This window comes from Danio aesculapii, chromosome 1 (assembly GCF_903798145.1).
Source record: "Danio aesculapii chromosome 1, fDanAes4.1, whole genome shotgun sequence".
Lineage (NCBI taxonomy): Eukaryota > Metazoa > Chordata > Actinopteri > Cypriniformes > Danionidae > Danio > Danio aesculapii.
Genome location: NC_079435.1, coordinates 9,276,704 through 9,294,433, shown reverse-complemented (window position 1 = coordinate 9,294,433; position 17,730 = coordinate 9,276,704). Strand labels below are relative to the sequence as shown.

Here is a 17,730-nt window from a genome sequence, read left to right as displayed (position 1 = left end):
AAGACGGTATCCAGTTGTATAAAAAGAGAAAAAAAAAAGATTTTGATATTTTTTGTCTATCTATTAGTTTCTTGAACCAAGTAGGCCTATTTTATTATCAAAACATAAAGCACAAAAATGAAGTAGAGTTGGTTTTATATTCGCACATTCGGACTCTCTCCTTAATAAAATAATTTTCAGAAAAGTATTCTTTGCAAATTGGAAATCATATTAGCAGGCAGTGACTACCAAATTACAACATTGTTCAGTCAATTAAATGGTGCTAATAGCCTTTTGTCTTTTAAGTCATACTTGTGTGCGGTTTCAGAGTGAAAAATCAAAGTAGCGTGGTAAATAATATAGGGAGCGTGTCACAAGTTGTCACTAAACGAATGTGCGAATATAAAACCAACTTTACCTCAATAGCACAAAACATTACATGTCCACATTTAAAATGGTGTTGCCACACCGTAGGATAAATTACAGGCTACTGCTTTGCTCGACATTATTTAAGAAAAGTTTAAAACACTTTGATTTAGTAGACAAATATGGAAAGAAGGATTGAGAACATGCAAAAGTTACCAAATAAAAGGAAATATTACCAAATATTTGTTCAGAAAAAGATTGACCTACTCGTATTACACTGTTATTACAGATTAATCCAATCGTTTAATCATCAATCATAATCGTTTGTTCATAACAAATTGCGAATTTAGATCTAAGAAGCGTCCCCTTGTTAATATAGGTTAAGTGTGTGTTACAGAAGTTAATTTTAAGCCCCCCAAAGAGCTCGCTAAGTTAACGAGCCGTTTAACTCGACTCTAATGCTATTAGCAAGACTTTGATCGGCTTGCCGAGTCAAACAACCGTGAGGAAAAGATACGAGTGTGAAAGTAATCCTAAAGAATGTGACAAAACCTTAAAATATACCTCAGAGTTTGGCGAATATGTTAGGGTTGTGACAACCGATACGCTAATGCAGCTCATCATAAAGTGTTTTCGCTTTTGTTTCTTGCTAATGGAAGAAGCTGACCGAATAAATTCAACGTTTATAATCGCATATAGAGCTATATGTGCCGTATAGGGCCTGTTTTTACATCGGCACAGCTCTGAGGCGCTCTCTCTGCTGTGCGCGCCCCCGTCTGTATTTTTATGAATGAAGGACAGTATGCAAATGAGAGCGATTCACGAAAAAGAAATGGCGGATATAGCATGTCAGACCACCACAAAGAAAGGCACCAAGAACGGCACATTTAAGAGCGCACACGAGCTCGTTGCTCTGGCATTGTGTGTATATAAGTTTAACAGTCGCCTGTTTGCTTCCTCGAATCGATAGTTCGTCTTTAAAGTCGATCAGATACAAGGTATTCAGTAAAGGATCCCTCCACAAAATGTTTCCGCTCGAGCCCCTCCTCCTTCCCCCCCTTCTCGGTTTGAGACCAGAGCCCTGCAGCAGGGGCCCAGCACTCAAATCTCTTTGACACTGCATTGTTTCTTAGTAATAACATCCCTGGTGTCTCGCATGCACGAATTCCCTGCATTTGACTGACCCCCGCTTCAGCCTGGCGACACATTCTTGGACACACAAGGAGATTTCCATTCGTGTCCACATGCGTCGTTTTCGCAAAAAAAGTGGATACTCACTCGTCTGGGTGCGATTCCTCAGTCATTTTCCCCCTCGTTTCACCTACAATAAAAATAATATCCCATCGCGGGCGCGCAGCGTTCGGGCTTCATGTCGTCTCGATTTTCCACCTCGCCTTTTTTAAAGTCCAGTGCATCAACGAGTTTCCCCCAAATCCGCTTCAGCGCTCCTCATTTTCGTTCTTCCTCCGCGCACCGCACTTTATCCGTCGCGCTTTGCAATGCATCTGCCCGAAGAGCCTGAAATCCGTGCGTTATGCAATCTCCCGATGGCTGTATAGATGTGTTTTCGACTGAAGACTGCGCGCTGGTCTCGGAGTGGAGCCCCATCTCTCTTTACTCCATGTTGGATTGTGTAGTCAGCAGCAGGCGAGCGCCGCCGACACTGGAGGTGGGGGGGCGCTGGAAGGGGAGGGGGAGGGGGGTTGCGGAAGCAATTACGTCACACTGGAACGACTGCAACCCGTTTTGGACTGAGGGATCTCCGGTGTGACCGGCTGTGCCAATGTCCTGCTACCTAGTGCCTCCGCTCACCTTAGTCTAGCAATGAGTTTTTATTGTTTTCTCAAACGCAATATTTGCCAAAAGCATTTCCCAAAAAAACTCACAGTTAACAAAGTTTAACATGTATGCGTTCTCACTGCTGGAAATCCAGTTTAAAGGGATGGTTCGCACACAGATCACAATTGGCTCACTGTTTACTTTTCCTCAAGTGATTCTGAAGCTTTGAGTTTCTTTCTTCTGTTGAATGCAAATGAAGATATTTTGAAGAAAGATGAAAACCGCACTGACTTCCATAGGGAAAAACAAATACTGATGTAAATGGTGACAGGTTTCCAGCTTTCTTCAAGATTTCTTTTATGTGTGTGTGTGTGCGTGTGTGTGTGTGTGTTCAACAGAAGAAAGCAACTCAAACAGGTTTGGAACTGAATGGTGAGGTAATGATGACAGAATTATACATTTTAGGGTGAACTGTCCCTTTAAACATTGCTGCTGATCTTAAAATGAAAATTCTGCCATCATTTACCCACCCATAACTTGTTCCAAACCAGATTGAGTTTCATAATGAAGATAATTTGAAGAATGTTGGAAAGTGGTAACCTCTGACAATTATAGTTGGAAGACAAATACTATGGAAGTCAGTGGATAATGGTTTCCAACATTCTTAAAAATATCTTCTTTTGAGTTCAACAGAATAAAAAAACTGCAACTTGTTGGGTACAAGTCAAGCAAGTAAATGAGGACAATTTCTACTTTTTAGGTGAACTATCCCTTTAAGATGCAGACTATCTTATAGCAGCAAACCAGGATTTTCCTTACCCGGAATAGTCTTAGAACACTGGCTATGTTTTAGCTGGTCATCTTGAAATGTTTGCATGAAATGGAGTGTTTATAGATTGTTTTTTAATGAAACCTTGTAGTTTCATGTTCATTTAATGTTTTTCAAATGTTACATGTTTTAAAAATGAGCGTTCAAAAGTCACATTCCCATAATGTTTGCAAAATAATACAGTAGAATGATTTTTATGTTTTGTTGTTAACGCTTTAGTATCTTGATTAAAATAGTTTTCATGTGCTCGGTTGGTTATGGGATCACTGTTGCCTGGTTATCAGTTTGGATTCCTTTAAATTTCCCATAACCACATATAAATAAATAAATTTTATAAAACAAGTGAAAAACTGCATATTTACATTATGCTCATTATGATTTCGTTACTTCGTGGCTTTTTGGTTCATTATTGCTGTTATCAGTTAAAAATGTGTGTGTGGATGTATATATATGTGTATGTATGTATATATGTATAATGTATGTATGTATGTATATATATATATATATATATATATATATATATATATATATATATATATATATATGTGTGTGTGTGTGTGTGTGTGTGTGTGTGTGTGTGTGTGTGTGTGTGTGTATGTATGTGTGTGTATACAGTTGAAGTCAGAATTATTATCCCCCTTTGAATTTTTTTTTTTTTTGGAATATTTCCCAAATGATGTTTAACAGAGCAAGGAAATTTTCACAGTTTGTCTGATAATGTTTTTTTCTTCTGGAGAAAGTCTTATTTGTTTTATTTCAGCTAGAATAAAAGCAGTTTTAATGAATAAAAAAAAAATATATATAACATTCCAATAATAACTGCAAAATCATAAAATGGAATGTTGCTGGAACTCACAAAACTAAGAAAAACGTATTGACTTTTTATAAAAGAATGAAAAAAAGATTTTTGAATTATTTGCTGGTTGATAACCCGTGATAAATAATCAAATTTACAGAAAAAAGAATGTGTGTGTGTGTATTTATGTATGTATGTATGTATGTATATATATATATATATATATATATATATATATATATATATATATGTATGTATATACACAGTATTTTTGCTGTGAGGCGACAGTGCTAACCACTGAGCCACCGTGTTGCCTCTAAATATATATATTGCATTTTAAAAACTGGATGATGTCATAACTTAATATTAGCTGAACATTCTCTTTTAGTTAGCTGGGTTGTTTTTTGTTCACTGTGCAGGTTAATCAGTTTGTTTGTTTTTTTTTGGCGTTGCTGATTGCACAAAGAGCCATTTAAATGCAAAAAAAAACAAAAAAAAAAACTTTCCATTCCACAAAATGTTCTTGAAAGGGAAAAAAATCTTTCGAATATACAATTATTTTGTATGGGCTTAAATACCACAAGTTATATAAATTGTCTTTAAATGCATTTTATTTATTTATTTTAATTTGTGTATAATATAAACTGGGCCCATATTTTGACTTGTAAATGTCCACCATAAACAAAGAGATCAAAGACAGTTTCTCAGCACAGTCACTGGCAGAACTTATTCAAATGCCATGGGAAAAATTATGTTTTTTTTTTCAAAAGCAAATTAAATGATCAGTTAGTCCTGACAGCATATGTTTCTAGGTCATTGTAACTTATAAAATTAAGTTAGAACATGATTAACTTAGATTAATAAGTTATGCAAGCTGTTTTAAGTCAGTTTAACTAAATATAAGTTTAATGGACTTATAGGGTTAATTTGATTCAGCTACTACTACTTGGCACTACTGTTTAATTAGCGAAGGCAGTGTGAAAGAAGGGTCTCCTCATTGATATTTCTGGAGTCCCCGCGACAGTCAGGGCAGGGGCCCCGAGAATCATCTATCTCACCCCATCAGCGACGGCCCTATGTCGGAGAAGTGAGGGTGAGTTTTTTGCCAAACTCAACTTCAGTCCATACGCTGAGACTCAAATATGTTCATGTGATGCCATCTAGTGGACAAATGAAGCTATTGCGATTATAACTTTTTTACTGATGAAGAATCACGAACGAGTTGAGATACATGAAAAACAAAAACAGATCTGCAATATAAAGTGAAATGTGTATTTTCTATTTTAGAAACAAGTAAAACTGCGTGTTTTCTAGAAACAGTCAAACTAGGTTAGCCTACATCGGAAAGGACTGTCTTTGAAATATATCTTTATAGGTTTTATTTAAAATATATATTTAAAGAGTAAAAAAAAGTAAAGACATTTAGTCTTGAATTTCAAAGTTTAGCAGTGTAATCGCGTTAAAGGCTGTGAGCTTGATGGATTCCTTTCAAAATAAATACTTCCAGAAGAGGGCGCCAAGAGGACGGGTTAGAAAACTTTTCCGCATTTCCTTCTCTGACTCAAACTAGAGAATGTATGTGTATTCATTCTCTTTTCGGCTTAGTCCCTTTATTAATCTGGGGTCGCCACAGCGGAATGAACCGCCAACTTCTCCAGCATATGTTTTACGCAGCGGATGTCTATCCAGCTGCAACTCATCACTGAGTAACATCTATACACACTCATACACCCCAGTCAATTTTTAGAATACTCAATCACCTATACCACATGTCTTTGGACCTGGAGGAATCCCACGCGAACACGGGGAGAACATGAACACAGAAAGGCCAACTGACCCAGCCGAGGCTCGAACCAGCAACCTTCTTGCTGTAAGTTCAAACGTGCTACCCACTGCACAACCACGTCGCCCATATATTTATATATTTATTTTTATTATATATTTACTTTTACACCAATCCAGACATTTACGTACAATGCAAAAATAAATAAAGAGCCTAAAAATAAAATAACATTCGCTTACTGCAGGGTTGTCGAGCTCAATTCCTGGAGGGCCGCAGCCCTGCATAGTTTAGTTCCTGTATCAAAACAAGCCTAAAGCACTCAATTAGTTTGATCAGGTGTGTTTAATTAGGGTTGGAACTAAACTGTACAGAGCTGCGGCCCTCCATGAACTGACTTTGACACCCGGGGCTTACTTTATGACACATTAAACATTTCATTAAAGATGTATAAATGCACATTACAGTTCAGATCATTTCTAAATAAAACCAAAAAGTTTAAACTTGGAATGTTTGTGCCATTATTATTTTATCAATAATAAATTACTAAAATGATTAATTTTTTCCATCTTACAACTTTTTTAGCTAGGCTATTAATAAATATGTTATTTAATGGATATTACTTTCTAGTCCTGCAATGAAAAAAAAAAGCTAAACTTTTATTTGGTCTCGGAAAAGTTCGGAATCCTGTTGCTTTATCCATTACGCACGGATTCGCTTTACGTCTCCTTTAAGAAGCCCAAAATGCCCTCTTCTCCTCCTCCTCCTCCTCCTCCCTCTCCACGCTCCTCACATCTCACAGAGGTGTTATTGCATTAAGAATAAACCAGCCAAGCGATCAAACACCCGAATGGAGTTTGCTTTTTCATCCTTTGGCTACAAACCTTCGCTTGGAAACAGAAAAGTAAAGCGAGCAGTAGTCGCGCACTTTGGCTACATTGCGGGCCGTCGAGAACTGGATTTTCTAACTTACTGAAATATCCAGCTTTGCGCTTGTTGCGAAAGCTGAACAGGAGTATTTTGGGTGGATTACGATGTTATTGTTCATCACGGGCACTTGAGTCGGGTGTTCGGGAGAGTTTTGAATGCGGTGCGCGGCTCCCCGGACTCGGTGCACTGAGATCCGGACGCGTTGAGAAGAGCTAGTCGGTGACGCAGAGTCCTCATGGCGCAACGGGTGCGTAAAAGCAACCAAAGGGAGAAAAAACTAATTTTGTTTAGATGCTGATAAAACATAGGACATAATTACAGTCAGATGACGTTTAATTCCTCGACTGAATCGTGTGTGCAGTGCAAGTTTGCACATCTATAGTTGTTTTGGAAATACGCACAGCAACAAGTGAAAACATTTTTTTTCTTCCAGTTTTTGTTTTATAATTATGCGACTGATAAATAAAATGTATTTTTATTTAATTATCTTCTTTGCCATTATATTAGACTATCTTAAAAGAATTCCATATTTAGTTGACAGCCAAAAGAGTAACTTGATGCTCACAGCCTGTTCATAACTCATATTTCTGTCGATGGATACTTGTGCGAGAACGATTTAATGCTACAAAACATCGATATTAATTTCAGCAATTATTTTAACCGCAGTTAAAACATTCTGCTGTTGCAAGCTTACTAATTCATATTATTATTATTATTATAGAATCATATTATTACATTATGAAACCATATTTTGGTCAACCAAAAGAGATTAAATAAATCAAAAATATTTCGTCTTAATTTAGGCTACTTTTAAAAGTTTATTTTACATTTTAAATTTGACATTAAATAAAAATCTATAGCCTTCCTTCCATGTGTTTAAGTACAAATTTGAGCAAAATATTTAAAAGTATAACCTAATAATAATGCTTTCATATTTTCCTTTGTGCGTCTTAATTGTCACATTTGGAATTCACAGATAGCCTGTCATTTAAAACACATTCACGTTTAATCAAGTTATTTTACCTATTCTATAATTAGCTTTTAATGCTCAGTTCATCACCAAATAAACAAATACGACTTTTTCTCACACTCTTGCTGTTAAATCAACATTTGCAAAGATTTGCGTACAGCAAAGTCTCCGTGTGATTTTTAACGTCCCCGCTTTGAATTCCCTCAGTACGAGGATCTGGTCCACTACGGCATGGATGCGGTCGGGATCCCGTCTCCGATGTACGGGGATCCTCACGCGGCCCGAGCGATGCAGACGGTTCATGTGAGTCACGGACCGCCGCTGCACCCGTACCCGCACCCGGCCACCGTTCCCGGGGTTCCGCCGCCCGTTAACGACGCGCTCAAGCGGGACAAAGACGCCATTTACGGGTATGTGCTGGGATTAAAATGATGTTTCATCACGAAGCTTGGCTGCACGGCTCAATTTAAAAAGTAGCCTATAATATTTTCCAATATAGTCCATCTATTCTACGTATTCATATTCATGCTAATCTTGTTCTTAAATTAAATATTTACCTAGGCATATTTAAAAAACAGCACGTCATTAAAAGAACACAAACTAAATTTGCTCTTTTAACATTCCATTTATTACATCATAATTGTGTTTAAAAAGAAAACAAACTAAAGTTAGCTCCTTTAGCATTTCATTTATTACATCATACTTGTGTTTTACTACGGCAAAATACAAATATCATAGCAAAGCAAATATCTGAAGTAAAATGTAAATGAACTGTACCCTGGCTATATTTTCACATAAATAGACTGACATCTGTGACGATGGAAGGGTGAATTTTGGATAATTGAGATTTATAGCCTATTATATTTTTCGATATATCCAGTCTTTTGCTATAGCCCATATTTTTATGCTAGCCTACAATTGTTGCTCTTAAATAGAATATTTACAGTAGGCCTATTAAAAGAAAACAAACTAAAGTTAGCTCTTTTAGCATTTATTTTATTACGCCATAGTTGGGTTTTACTGTCAGTACGGCAAAATACAAATAACAAAGAGCAAATATCTGAAGTAAAATGTAAATGGGCTAAACTTAGGCTATAAGTGAGTTCTTAAGGGTAATTTTTTGATCATTGAGATTTATAGCCTACATATTTTTCGATATATCTTATCTATTGGTATGGCCTATTTTATGTTAGTCTACAACTGTTGTTCTTAAGTAGAATATTTACGTAGGCCATATATTTAAAAAGAACAGCACGTCATTAAAAGAACACAAACTAAAGCTAGCTTTTTCATTCCATTCATGACATCATAATTGTGTTTTACTATCAATACGGCAAAATACAAATAAGATGGCAGAGCAAAATATCTGAAGTAAAATATGAATGGACTGTTGCCTACTTGTCACATAAATAGATTGACATCTGTCACCCTGGATCACAAAACCAGTAAGGATCAGTTTTGGATAATAGACATTTAGAGCCTAATATCGAGGCTGTATCTATTCTACGTATTGTTAGATCTGTTGTTCTGAAAAAGAACATTTACGTAAAAAAATAACAGCATTAAAAGAAAGCTAATTAAAGTTAGCTCTGTTAGCATTAAATTTATTTAATCATAATTGTGTTTAACTATCGATATACGGCAAAATACAAATAAGTAAGCACAGCAAATATCTGAAGTAAAATATAAATGGGCTGTACTTGTATTTTCAGAGAAATAGATTGACATCTGTGATCCTGGATCACAATATCAATCTTAAGGGTTAATTTAGGATAATTTAGATTTATAGATGTGAAAGCTGAATAAATAAATTTTCCATTGTTGTATGGTTTGATGTGATGTGCAAATATTTAGCCGAGATGAAAAATTTTGAATTCGACGATTAAAAATATATAAATATAGAGAATAACATTTAAAGTAGTGCAAGTTAAGTTCTTAACACTGCATATTATTAATAAAAATACTTGTTGCTCTAGCCTACTTAGGGAAGGGTAAATTTATGAAAGATGATAAAATAATAATCGATAAGTTTTGCTCAAACAGTACTTTTGGCCTTTCAAACAAAAATATCCGTGCAACAGGTTTTGTGGTAAAATTTTATTTCACATTTCTTCTTTAGCCCATTCAACAAGTTTTGAAGTGAATTAAAAGACCAGGCCTCGAGCCTGAATATCTCGCGCTTGAGGCAAACGTTATTTTCGCTGTGAACTCCACTCAGTGTGTTTTCTTTTTGCAGGCACCCCCTTTTCCCTCTGCTTGCACTAGTTTTCGAAAAATGTGAATTAGCGACTTGTACGCCGAGAGAGAGCGGTGTGACCGGCGACGTTTGCTCGTCTGAGTCCTTTGACGAGGATATTACTGTATTTTCAAAACAGGTCAGGTCCTCATTTTACTCCTGCACCGAACATAATCCCCTGCTTTATTATGATGTATTAGAAGAAAGGAGCAACTTAATAACCAAAAACAGAGCTCGATTTGACTTGTGTGTCGATATTCCTGACTGATTCTTTATCCGTCATTTTGAATTTCAGATAAGGGCGGAAAAGCCTTTTTTCTCGTCCAACCCAGACTTGGATAATTTGGTAGGTAGTTTGAGGCTGTTTTTAATTTCTAGCCCTTAATTGTAACCATACAGTTGAGTTTTTATTGCTGAAATAATAAGTGAAACAATAATCACAAATCAATTGTGTGACCTGTCGTTTCGCTATAGATGATTCAAGCCATACAAGTGTTACGATTTCATCTGCTCGAATTAGAAAAGGTATTTTTTTATTACAATTATTATTATTATTATTATTATTATTATTGATATTATTGCAGTGCAATCAAAAAATGATGGGTAGTCGTAACCCAACGTTCAGTCAAATATGGACAAACAAATTTCAAAATTTAAATTACATTTGCAACGGTTAAAACGGTTACATAAACATAACGCTTATGTTTGTCTATATTTTACCCAACATTGTTTTAACTCAATTAAGTTTGGGTCATATGTGCACAAACCCAATATTGTTTTTTTCAATTACATATTACACTTTTTAACCTAACGGTTGGTTTTGTCCATATTTAACCATATTTGGGCTACAGCAACCTAGCACTTTTTAAAAGGTGTATATAAGTTACGTTAATCAACATGAACAAACCATACATGAAGCTTATACTGTCTTTTAGGTGCATGAACTGTGTGATAATTTTTGCCACCGCTACATCAGCTGTCTGAAGGGGAAGATGCCTATTGATCTGGTGGTGGATGATAAAGAAGGGGGATCCAGATCCGACGGAGAGGAATTTACACGCACCCCAGGAGGAACAGAGCAGGCAAGACTTCAGCTCAAATCTCTGCCTTTCTGCATGTGCTTTCATAAAATGCTGGGTTGTTGTAACCCAATGTTGGGTCAAATGTGGACAAACGCAACCATTGGGTTTAAAAGTATCATTTAAATTTAATTTTGAAATACAGGGTGTCCACCTGGTCTTAAAAAGTCTTAAATGTTTTAAATTTCAAAGAAAATTTTAGACCTTAAAAAGTCTTAAATTTGCAGAAATGTTGTGTGATTGTGGTAGGTCTAATTTTAAACAGATCTTAATTTTAAAACTTGTCGAAATAGTTATATACATATAAATAAAGGGTTTTAAGGGTCTTAAAAAGTCTTAAATTTGACTTGATGAAACCTGCAGAAACCCTGGAAATAATAGCTTAATGTTGGGTTTGTCCATATCTATTTTGTAGTGTACGGTTCTCAGTCCAGATCCAGAAATGCCACTTTATTAAAAAAAAGTGTATTACCTGATATTAGTAATTAATGTGTTGTAATACCATAAAGCTCACACAGAATATATATGACAAGATTAAATAATAATAATAATATTAGTAAGAATAAATTTTATATATATATATATATATATATATATATATATATATATATATATATATATATATATATATATATATATATATATGTATATATATATATAATTTGCATGTGGTGACATTTTGACATTTTGCTTGTATAGCTAACAGGAAAAATATGATTTAAATTTGAATTCATATTTTGTAACATATAACTTTATCCATATAATATTTTATACCCTCCATATGTAGAATAAACCACTTTAAGTGCAATTGAAAATTGAAGTGAAAATCAGCTGGAGTTTTAATTTAAAACTGTATTGACTAAAATGGTTATTAAACAAGACTTGATAACTAAGAAAGAAAGAAAGATATAAAAATGAGAATGTCTTTGGGTATAAAAAATCTAATAAATAGAAAGTTTACATAAAAAAGCAAATAATACATAATGCAAAGAAATAGCAATATATATTATGCATTTTGACCTCATAATAATGAAGAGATTACTTGGTATATTGTAAATCAGTACTTTAAAAAAAAGTGAACTGCTTGCTAACAAAAACAGCAAACGTATATACACTTTCCCCTAATAAATGAATATATTTTTAGCTGTTAATTTTTACCTTGAATACATTTGTCAGCAGCTCGAATGCAGTAGTGAAGCAGCGAAGTTGAAACACTAGCCGGAGTTTGTTTTTGTCGGGAGGCCTGAAACTCCTGTTTCATGTGATACAATACGGCCACAGACTATCCATCCTCACTATATTAAATAACAGCCGATAATCACTCTTCTGACATTTTACAATACATCGTTTTTGCTCTTTTGAGGTTAAACGAAACTTAACCCCTTCGCATTACAGTGTCAGTCTAATGCATAATTAAATACTACACAAACAAAATGATTACACGTCATATACAGATAATGCAAATTATATATGTTGTCCTTTCGGATAATGACATTTGAAAATGAGCTCAAATTTACAGTGTGAACAAATCTAGAAAGTAAAAATACATGCATTTATAAGATTATTGTAATGGAGTTGGAGAAAATCAAACCATTTTAGATTACAGACTGTCTGTCTAACCACCGCTGTCGAAAGTCAATGATTTATTCAGACCATGCATTCATTTTTTTCTCTATATGTTCTCTATGTGATATTTAGCAAATTTGTAAGTGGTATTTTTTGTGTGTATGTGTGTGTGTAAATATAGTCCATGAGAGTTCATTAACTGCCAAGTGTGTGTATGTGTGTCTTGAATGCCTAATGCAAATCACTCAAGCTTTGTTTCCACTGCATTATGTTTGTTGTTCCATATGAGTTCCATATGACAATGATTCGCAGTGCATTTCTCTTAATGATGTGGTTTCGAGAGTCGCCATCATTGCGTATTGGAATGTTAAGGATTATGTTTGCGACGGCTGAAAATGTTGATTTATTATATGCATGCTGAAAGATACTGTCTCCTTCTTCCACTTTAAACATCTCCATATTTATAGAAAGAAATATGCTTAGTTGGACATTGCAGTGTTAGTATGACTTACTTAGTGACTTTGTTTCATTGAAGCATGTAGTTTCCCCAAACATTTCATAACTAAATGAAATATGCAGCTGGGTACAGATAAAAAAATACTAAAATGTAAATAAATGAATGCATTTAGGGGAACGTTGTCACTTTAGAAACCATAAAACACACTCAAAACATGATTTGTGCTGCTTGTTCAGACTACTTATTTAAAATGAGCTGTAACAACACAATTCTTGAGTTTGTTTTGAGGGACAACTTAATCATTTTATGTTCAATCCACTTAAATTTGCTAAAACAATTCTGTCAACTTAATCAATTTGTGTTGGGACAACATGAAGGATCTGTGTGGATCAATATTTTTACAGATGTTTTTTGTTCCAGTGGTGCTTTTGAATGTTGGTGTCAAATACCTTGTTTAAAACCCTCTTAAATTAAGTTACATCATGTATATTTATTCAAGCTAAACTTCCCATTTTTTATTTCAGTAAGAAGTGAGCAAGATAAATCACACGATATTATGATAAATGATTAGAAAGAATAAACTAAGTATAAGCAAATTGTATTCTTTTGAAAATAGTTACTGTATATATTTTTCAAACATTTAAATTTCCTAATTATGCAGGAAAAAAATGTGTGTGTATAGTTTTTTATGTTGTTATAAATTCTATATAATATTTATATAATAATAAATAAAATTATTTGTTTTTTCGTAACGTGTATTATATGCAGTCAAGGCCAAAATTATTCATACCCCTGGCAAATTCTGACTTGAAGTTAATTTTTTGATGGGAAATCACACTGGCTTCTCCCAAAAGATGATAAGACGATGTACAAGAGGCGATGTACAAAAGTATTTCAAAAAGAGGCGACGTACAAAAGTATTTCTCAGCTTTTATCTACATTTGAACAAAAAGTCAGAAATTGCCAGCAATATGAATAATTTCAGCCTTGACTGTATATATTTTATATAAATAATTATATATATATATATATATATATATATATATATATATATATATATAAGTTACTTTTGGGGAAAGTTATGCATTACAATATTGAATTACTCCCCAAAAAAGTAACTAGTTGCGTTACTTATAGTAAGTAATGCATTAGGTTACTTTTGCGTTACTTTTTCTGACCTGGCTGAGGCTTGATCACCTTCAGAACTTGTTTCTGTTTCTTTATTTTTGAAATAGAGGAGTTTTGCAATTAACAACACACTGTATAACCTACACCTTCATTTACCTTTAAACACACACACACACACACACACACACACACACACGCACACACACACACACACACACACACACACACACACACACACACATATATATCTGATAATGTTATCAGAACTTCCTGACCCCAGAGCTAGAGATGCTGTATTAGTTTAAAGCAATGTGTTTGCTACTCTTGTACTATTTGTCTGAAGTAAAATCATTGTCCATTGAGACTATGATCCACTTTTCCTTTGCTTTGAAGCGTTCAAAATAGTGAACACATTCTCTCATTGACTGCGGGATTCATTGTGTCTAATTATAATTCAGCAATTTATTTTTTAAAAGTAAACTAACTAAACTAAAAAGTAAGTTACATTACATTATTTAAAAAAGTAACTCAAATATTAGTCCTTTTTTTGTGTGTAAAGTAACGCGCTACTTTATTCGTTACTGAAAAAAGTCATATTATTATGTGACTTACATTACTTGTAATGCATTACCCCTAACACCCTAACACACACACACACACACACACACACACACACACACACACACATATATATATATATATATATATATATATATATATATATATATATATATATATATATATATATATATATATATATTTAATGTGACTAGTCCCAGTCTTTCTCCATTTAACACATTAATCTTTAAACCTATTGTCAATTAAATGCGACACAATAATCTAGTCAAATTATTTGGTAAATAATAGTAAACATTTATTTTATATATTTAATTTAGTTTTATGTTTAACCACAATTTAGCTGTCTACTTAGAAGTGTTAAGTATTGTTTGTGAAAAAAATTATGGGTGTAAAATATTCCATCATCATTCAGCACAACAGATTTATGTCAAAATTAAGCATATTTACTCTGACTATGCTTAGTAAAACATATAATAGAATAAAGCATTGTTTAAATATGTTTTAATTTTAAGTCTCGCCGATATATATTTAAAAAGGCGTTTCGAACTCACTGGCTCTTCATCAGACAGTGTTCATCACAGCATGTTGCTCTTTTTATACAATCTCGCCGACAAAGGGGTAAACCTAATGTTTTGAAAGATATTGGCCAAATGTAGAAATTTTACACAACAATTATTGAGTGTTTAATTTGCTTTTCTGTGATCCTTAAATATGTCTGATCAGACTTTTAGTATATAAACTACAGTTACACTGAAGGACATTTTAGCAGCTGTCTTTTGTAAAACATGCCGTTATTTAATGTAAGTCATGACTGACTGACCAAAAAACTAAAGCTGCATTTCTCCTTTAATATTTTAACCTAATAATAGATGTTCATAGTTGATCTCCTTTAGCGTCACAGACTGATATAAACACACTGTCCAGCTGAACAGGTGTTTCATGTCATAGCTGTAATCATATCATGTATTTTAGCACATGTATTGAATGCTCAATTGACCAATCAGCGTCCAGCACCGTATCCATCCATCCATCCATCCGGCCGGTTAAAGCTAACATGACGAATCCTGTGCGTGTCTGTGGGTGTGTGTTTGTTTGTCTTATAATTTCTGCGCAGATGTTTGTGCGTGTGTGTTTATATACAGCAGTCTGTGGCGTTTTCAATCTGTTTGCTCGTCCAGCATGTGTTCTGTATTACTCCTTACAGCACGCCTCTGGTATGCGCCGCTATACTGTACTTAACCGTAATATATTACGGAGCTTATTACCTGTCTGTCTGTCTCTATGTGTGTCTGTGTGTGTTTGTGTATGTGTGTGTAGGTGTTCTGGAGGGAGGACGACACTGCATCCGTTCACTCCACTGACACTCCTGCGGCCTGTGGCAGACGATCCAGCTCACACAATGGAGACAACAGCAGCGAGCACGGTAAACACACACTTACAACACACACCACAGACACACACACACACACTAAAGTCACAAACACACATTATAGACACACTACAGACACAAACACACACACTACAGACTTACTACAGACATGAACACACACTACAGACACGAACACACACTACTGACACAAACATTACAGACACAATGCAGACGCAAAAACACACTACTGACACAAACACGCACTACTGACAAAAACACACCACTAACACAATCACACACACACACACACACACACACTACAGACAATACAGACACAAAACACTCTACAAACACAATCACACACTACAGACTACAGACAAAAGCACACAAAGACACACTACAGACACAAACACTACAGACAATGCAGACACAAAAACACACTACAAACATGCACTACAGACGAAAGCACACATAAACACACTACAGACAATGCAGACACAAAAACACACTACAGACACAAACGCACACTACAGACACAAACACACTACAGACACAAACACTACAGACAGAATGCAGACACAAAAACACACTACTGACAAAAATACACCACTAACACAAACACACTACAGACACAAGCACACACTACAGACACAGACACACACTACAGATAGACTACAGATACAATGCAGACACAAAAAACACTGCTTACACAAGCACACACTACAGATACACACACTACAGACACAATGCAGACACAAAAACACACTACTGACATAAACGCACTAGTGACAAAAAATACACTACAGACACAAGCACACACTACAGACACAGACACACACACTACAGACACAAAAACACACTACTGACATAAACACGCACTAGTGACAAAAAATACACTACTGACACAAGCACACACTACAGACAGACACACACTACAGATAGACTACAGACACAATGTGGACACAAACACACTGCAGACACAAACACTACAGACACAAACACTACAGACACAAACACACACTACAGACACAAACACTTTAGATACAAGCACACACTACAGACACAAACACACACTACAGACACAAACACTACAGACACAAGCACACACTACAGACACAAACACTACAGAAATGAGCACACTCTCCAGACACATACACTACAGACACAAGCATGCAATACTGACACAAACACTACAGACACAAGCACACTCTACAGACACAAACACTACAGACACAAGCACACACTACAGACACAAACACTACAGACACAAGCACACTCTACAGACACAAACTCTACAAACACAAACACTACAGACACAAGCACATTCTACAGACACAAACACTACAGACACAAGCACACACTACAGACACAAACTCTACAGACACAAGCACACACTACAGACACAAGCACACTCTACAGACACAAACACTACAGACACAAACACTACAGACACAAGCACAGTCTACAGACACAAACTCTACAAACACAAGCACATTCTACAGACACAAACACTACAGACACAAGCACACACTACAGACACAAACTCTACAGACACAAGCACACACTACAGACACAAACACTACAGACACAAGCACACACTACAGACACAAACTCTACAGACACAAGCACACACTACAGACACAAACACTACAGACACAAGCACACTCTACAGACACAAACACTACAGACACGAGCACACTCTACAGACACAAACACTACAGACTTGAGCACACTCTACAGACACAAACACTAGAGACACTTGCACACTCTACAGACACAAACACTACAGACACGAGCACACACTACAGACACAAACACTACAGACAAGAGCACAATCTACAGACACAAACACTACAGACACAAGCACACTACAGACACAAACACTAC

At 35.3% G+C, this 17,730-nt stretch overlaps 2 protein-coding genes across 4 annotated transcripts in view; one reads left to right on the top strand and one right to left on the bottom strand.

The window, feature by feature from the left end:
* The window catches only part of spred2a (sprouty related EVH1 domain containing 2a), a 33,592-nt gene extending 31,611 nt beyond the window's left edge, over nucleotides 1-1,981 (bottom strand). The window contains exon 1 of the mRNA XM_056456521.1: nucleotides 1,624-1,981. Coding sequence (XP_056312496.1) covers nucleotides 1,624-1,649 — 26 coding nt within the window. The 5' untranslated portion in view covers nucleotides 1,650-1,981. The remainder of the gene's footprint in view (nucleotides 1-1,623) is intronic.
* Nucleotides 1,982-6,325: 4,344 nt separating this feature from the next.
* The window catches only part of meis1a (Meis homeobox 1 a), a 55,322-nt gene continuing 43,917 nt past the window's right edge, over nucleotides 6,326-17,730 (top strand). For all 3 annotated transcript variants that reach the window (XM_056456520.1, XM_056456519.1, XM_056456518.1), the window contains exons 1-7: nucleotides 6,326-6,706; nucleotides 7,637-7,839; nucleotides 9,666-9,804; nucleotides 9,961-10,011; nucleotides 10,140-10,190; nucleotides 10,601-10,747; nucleotides 15,792-15,897. In XM_056456520.1, the coding sequence (XP_056312495.1) occupies nucleotides 6,695-6,706; nucleotides 7,637-7,839; nucleotides 9,666-9,804; nucleotides 9,961-10,011; nucleotides 10,140-10,190; nucleotides 10,601-10,747; nucleotides 15,792-15,897 (709 nt within the window). In that variant the 5' untranslated portion in view covers nucleotides 6,326-6,694. The remainder of the gene's footprint in view (nucleotides 6,707-7,636; nucleotides 7,840-9,665; nucleotides 9,805-9,960; nucleotides 10,012-10,139; nucleotides 10,191-10,600; nucleotides 10,748-15,791; nucleotides 15,898-17,730) is intronic.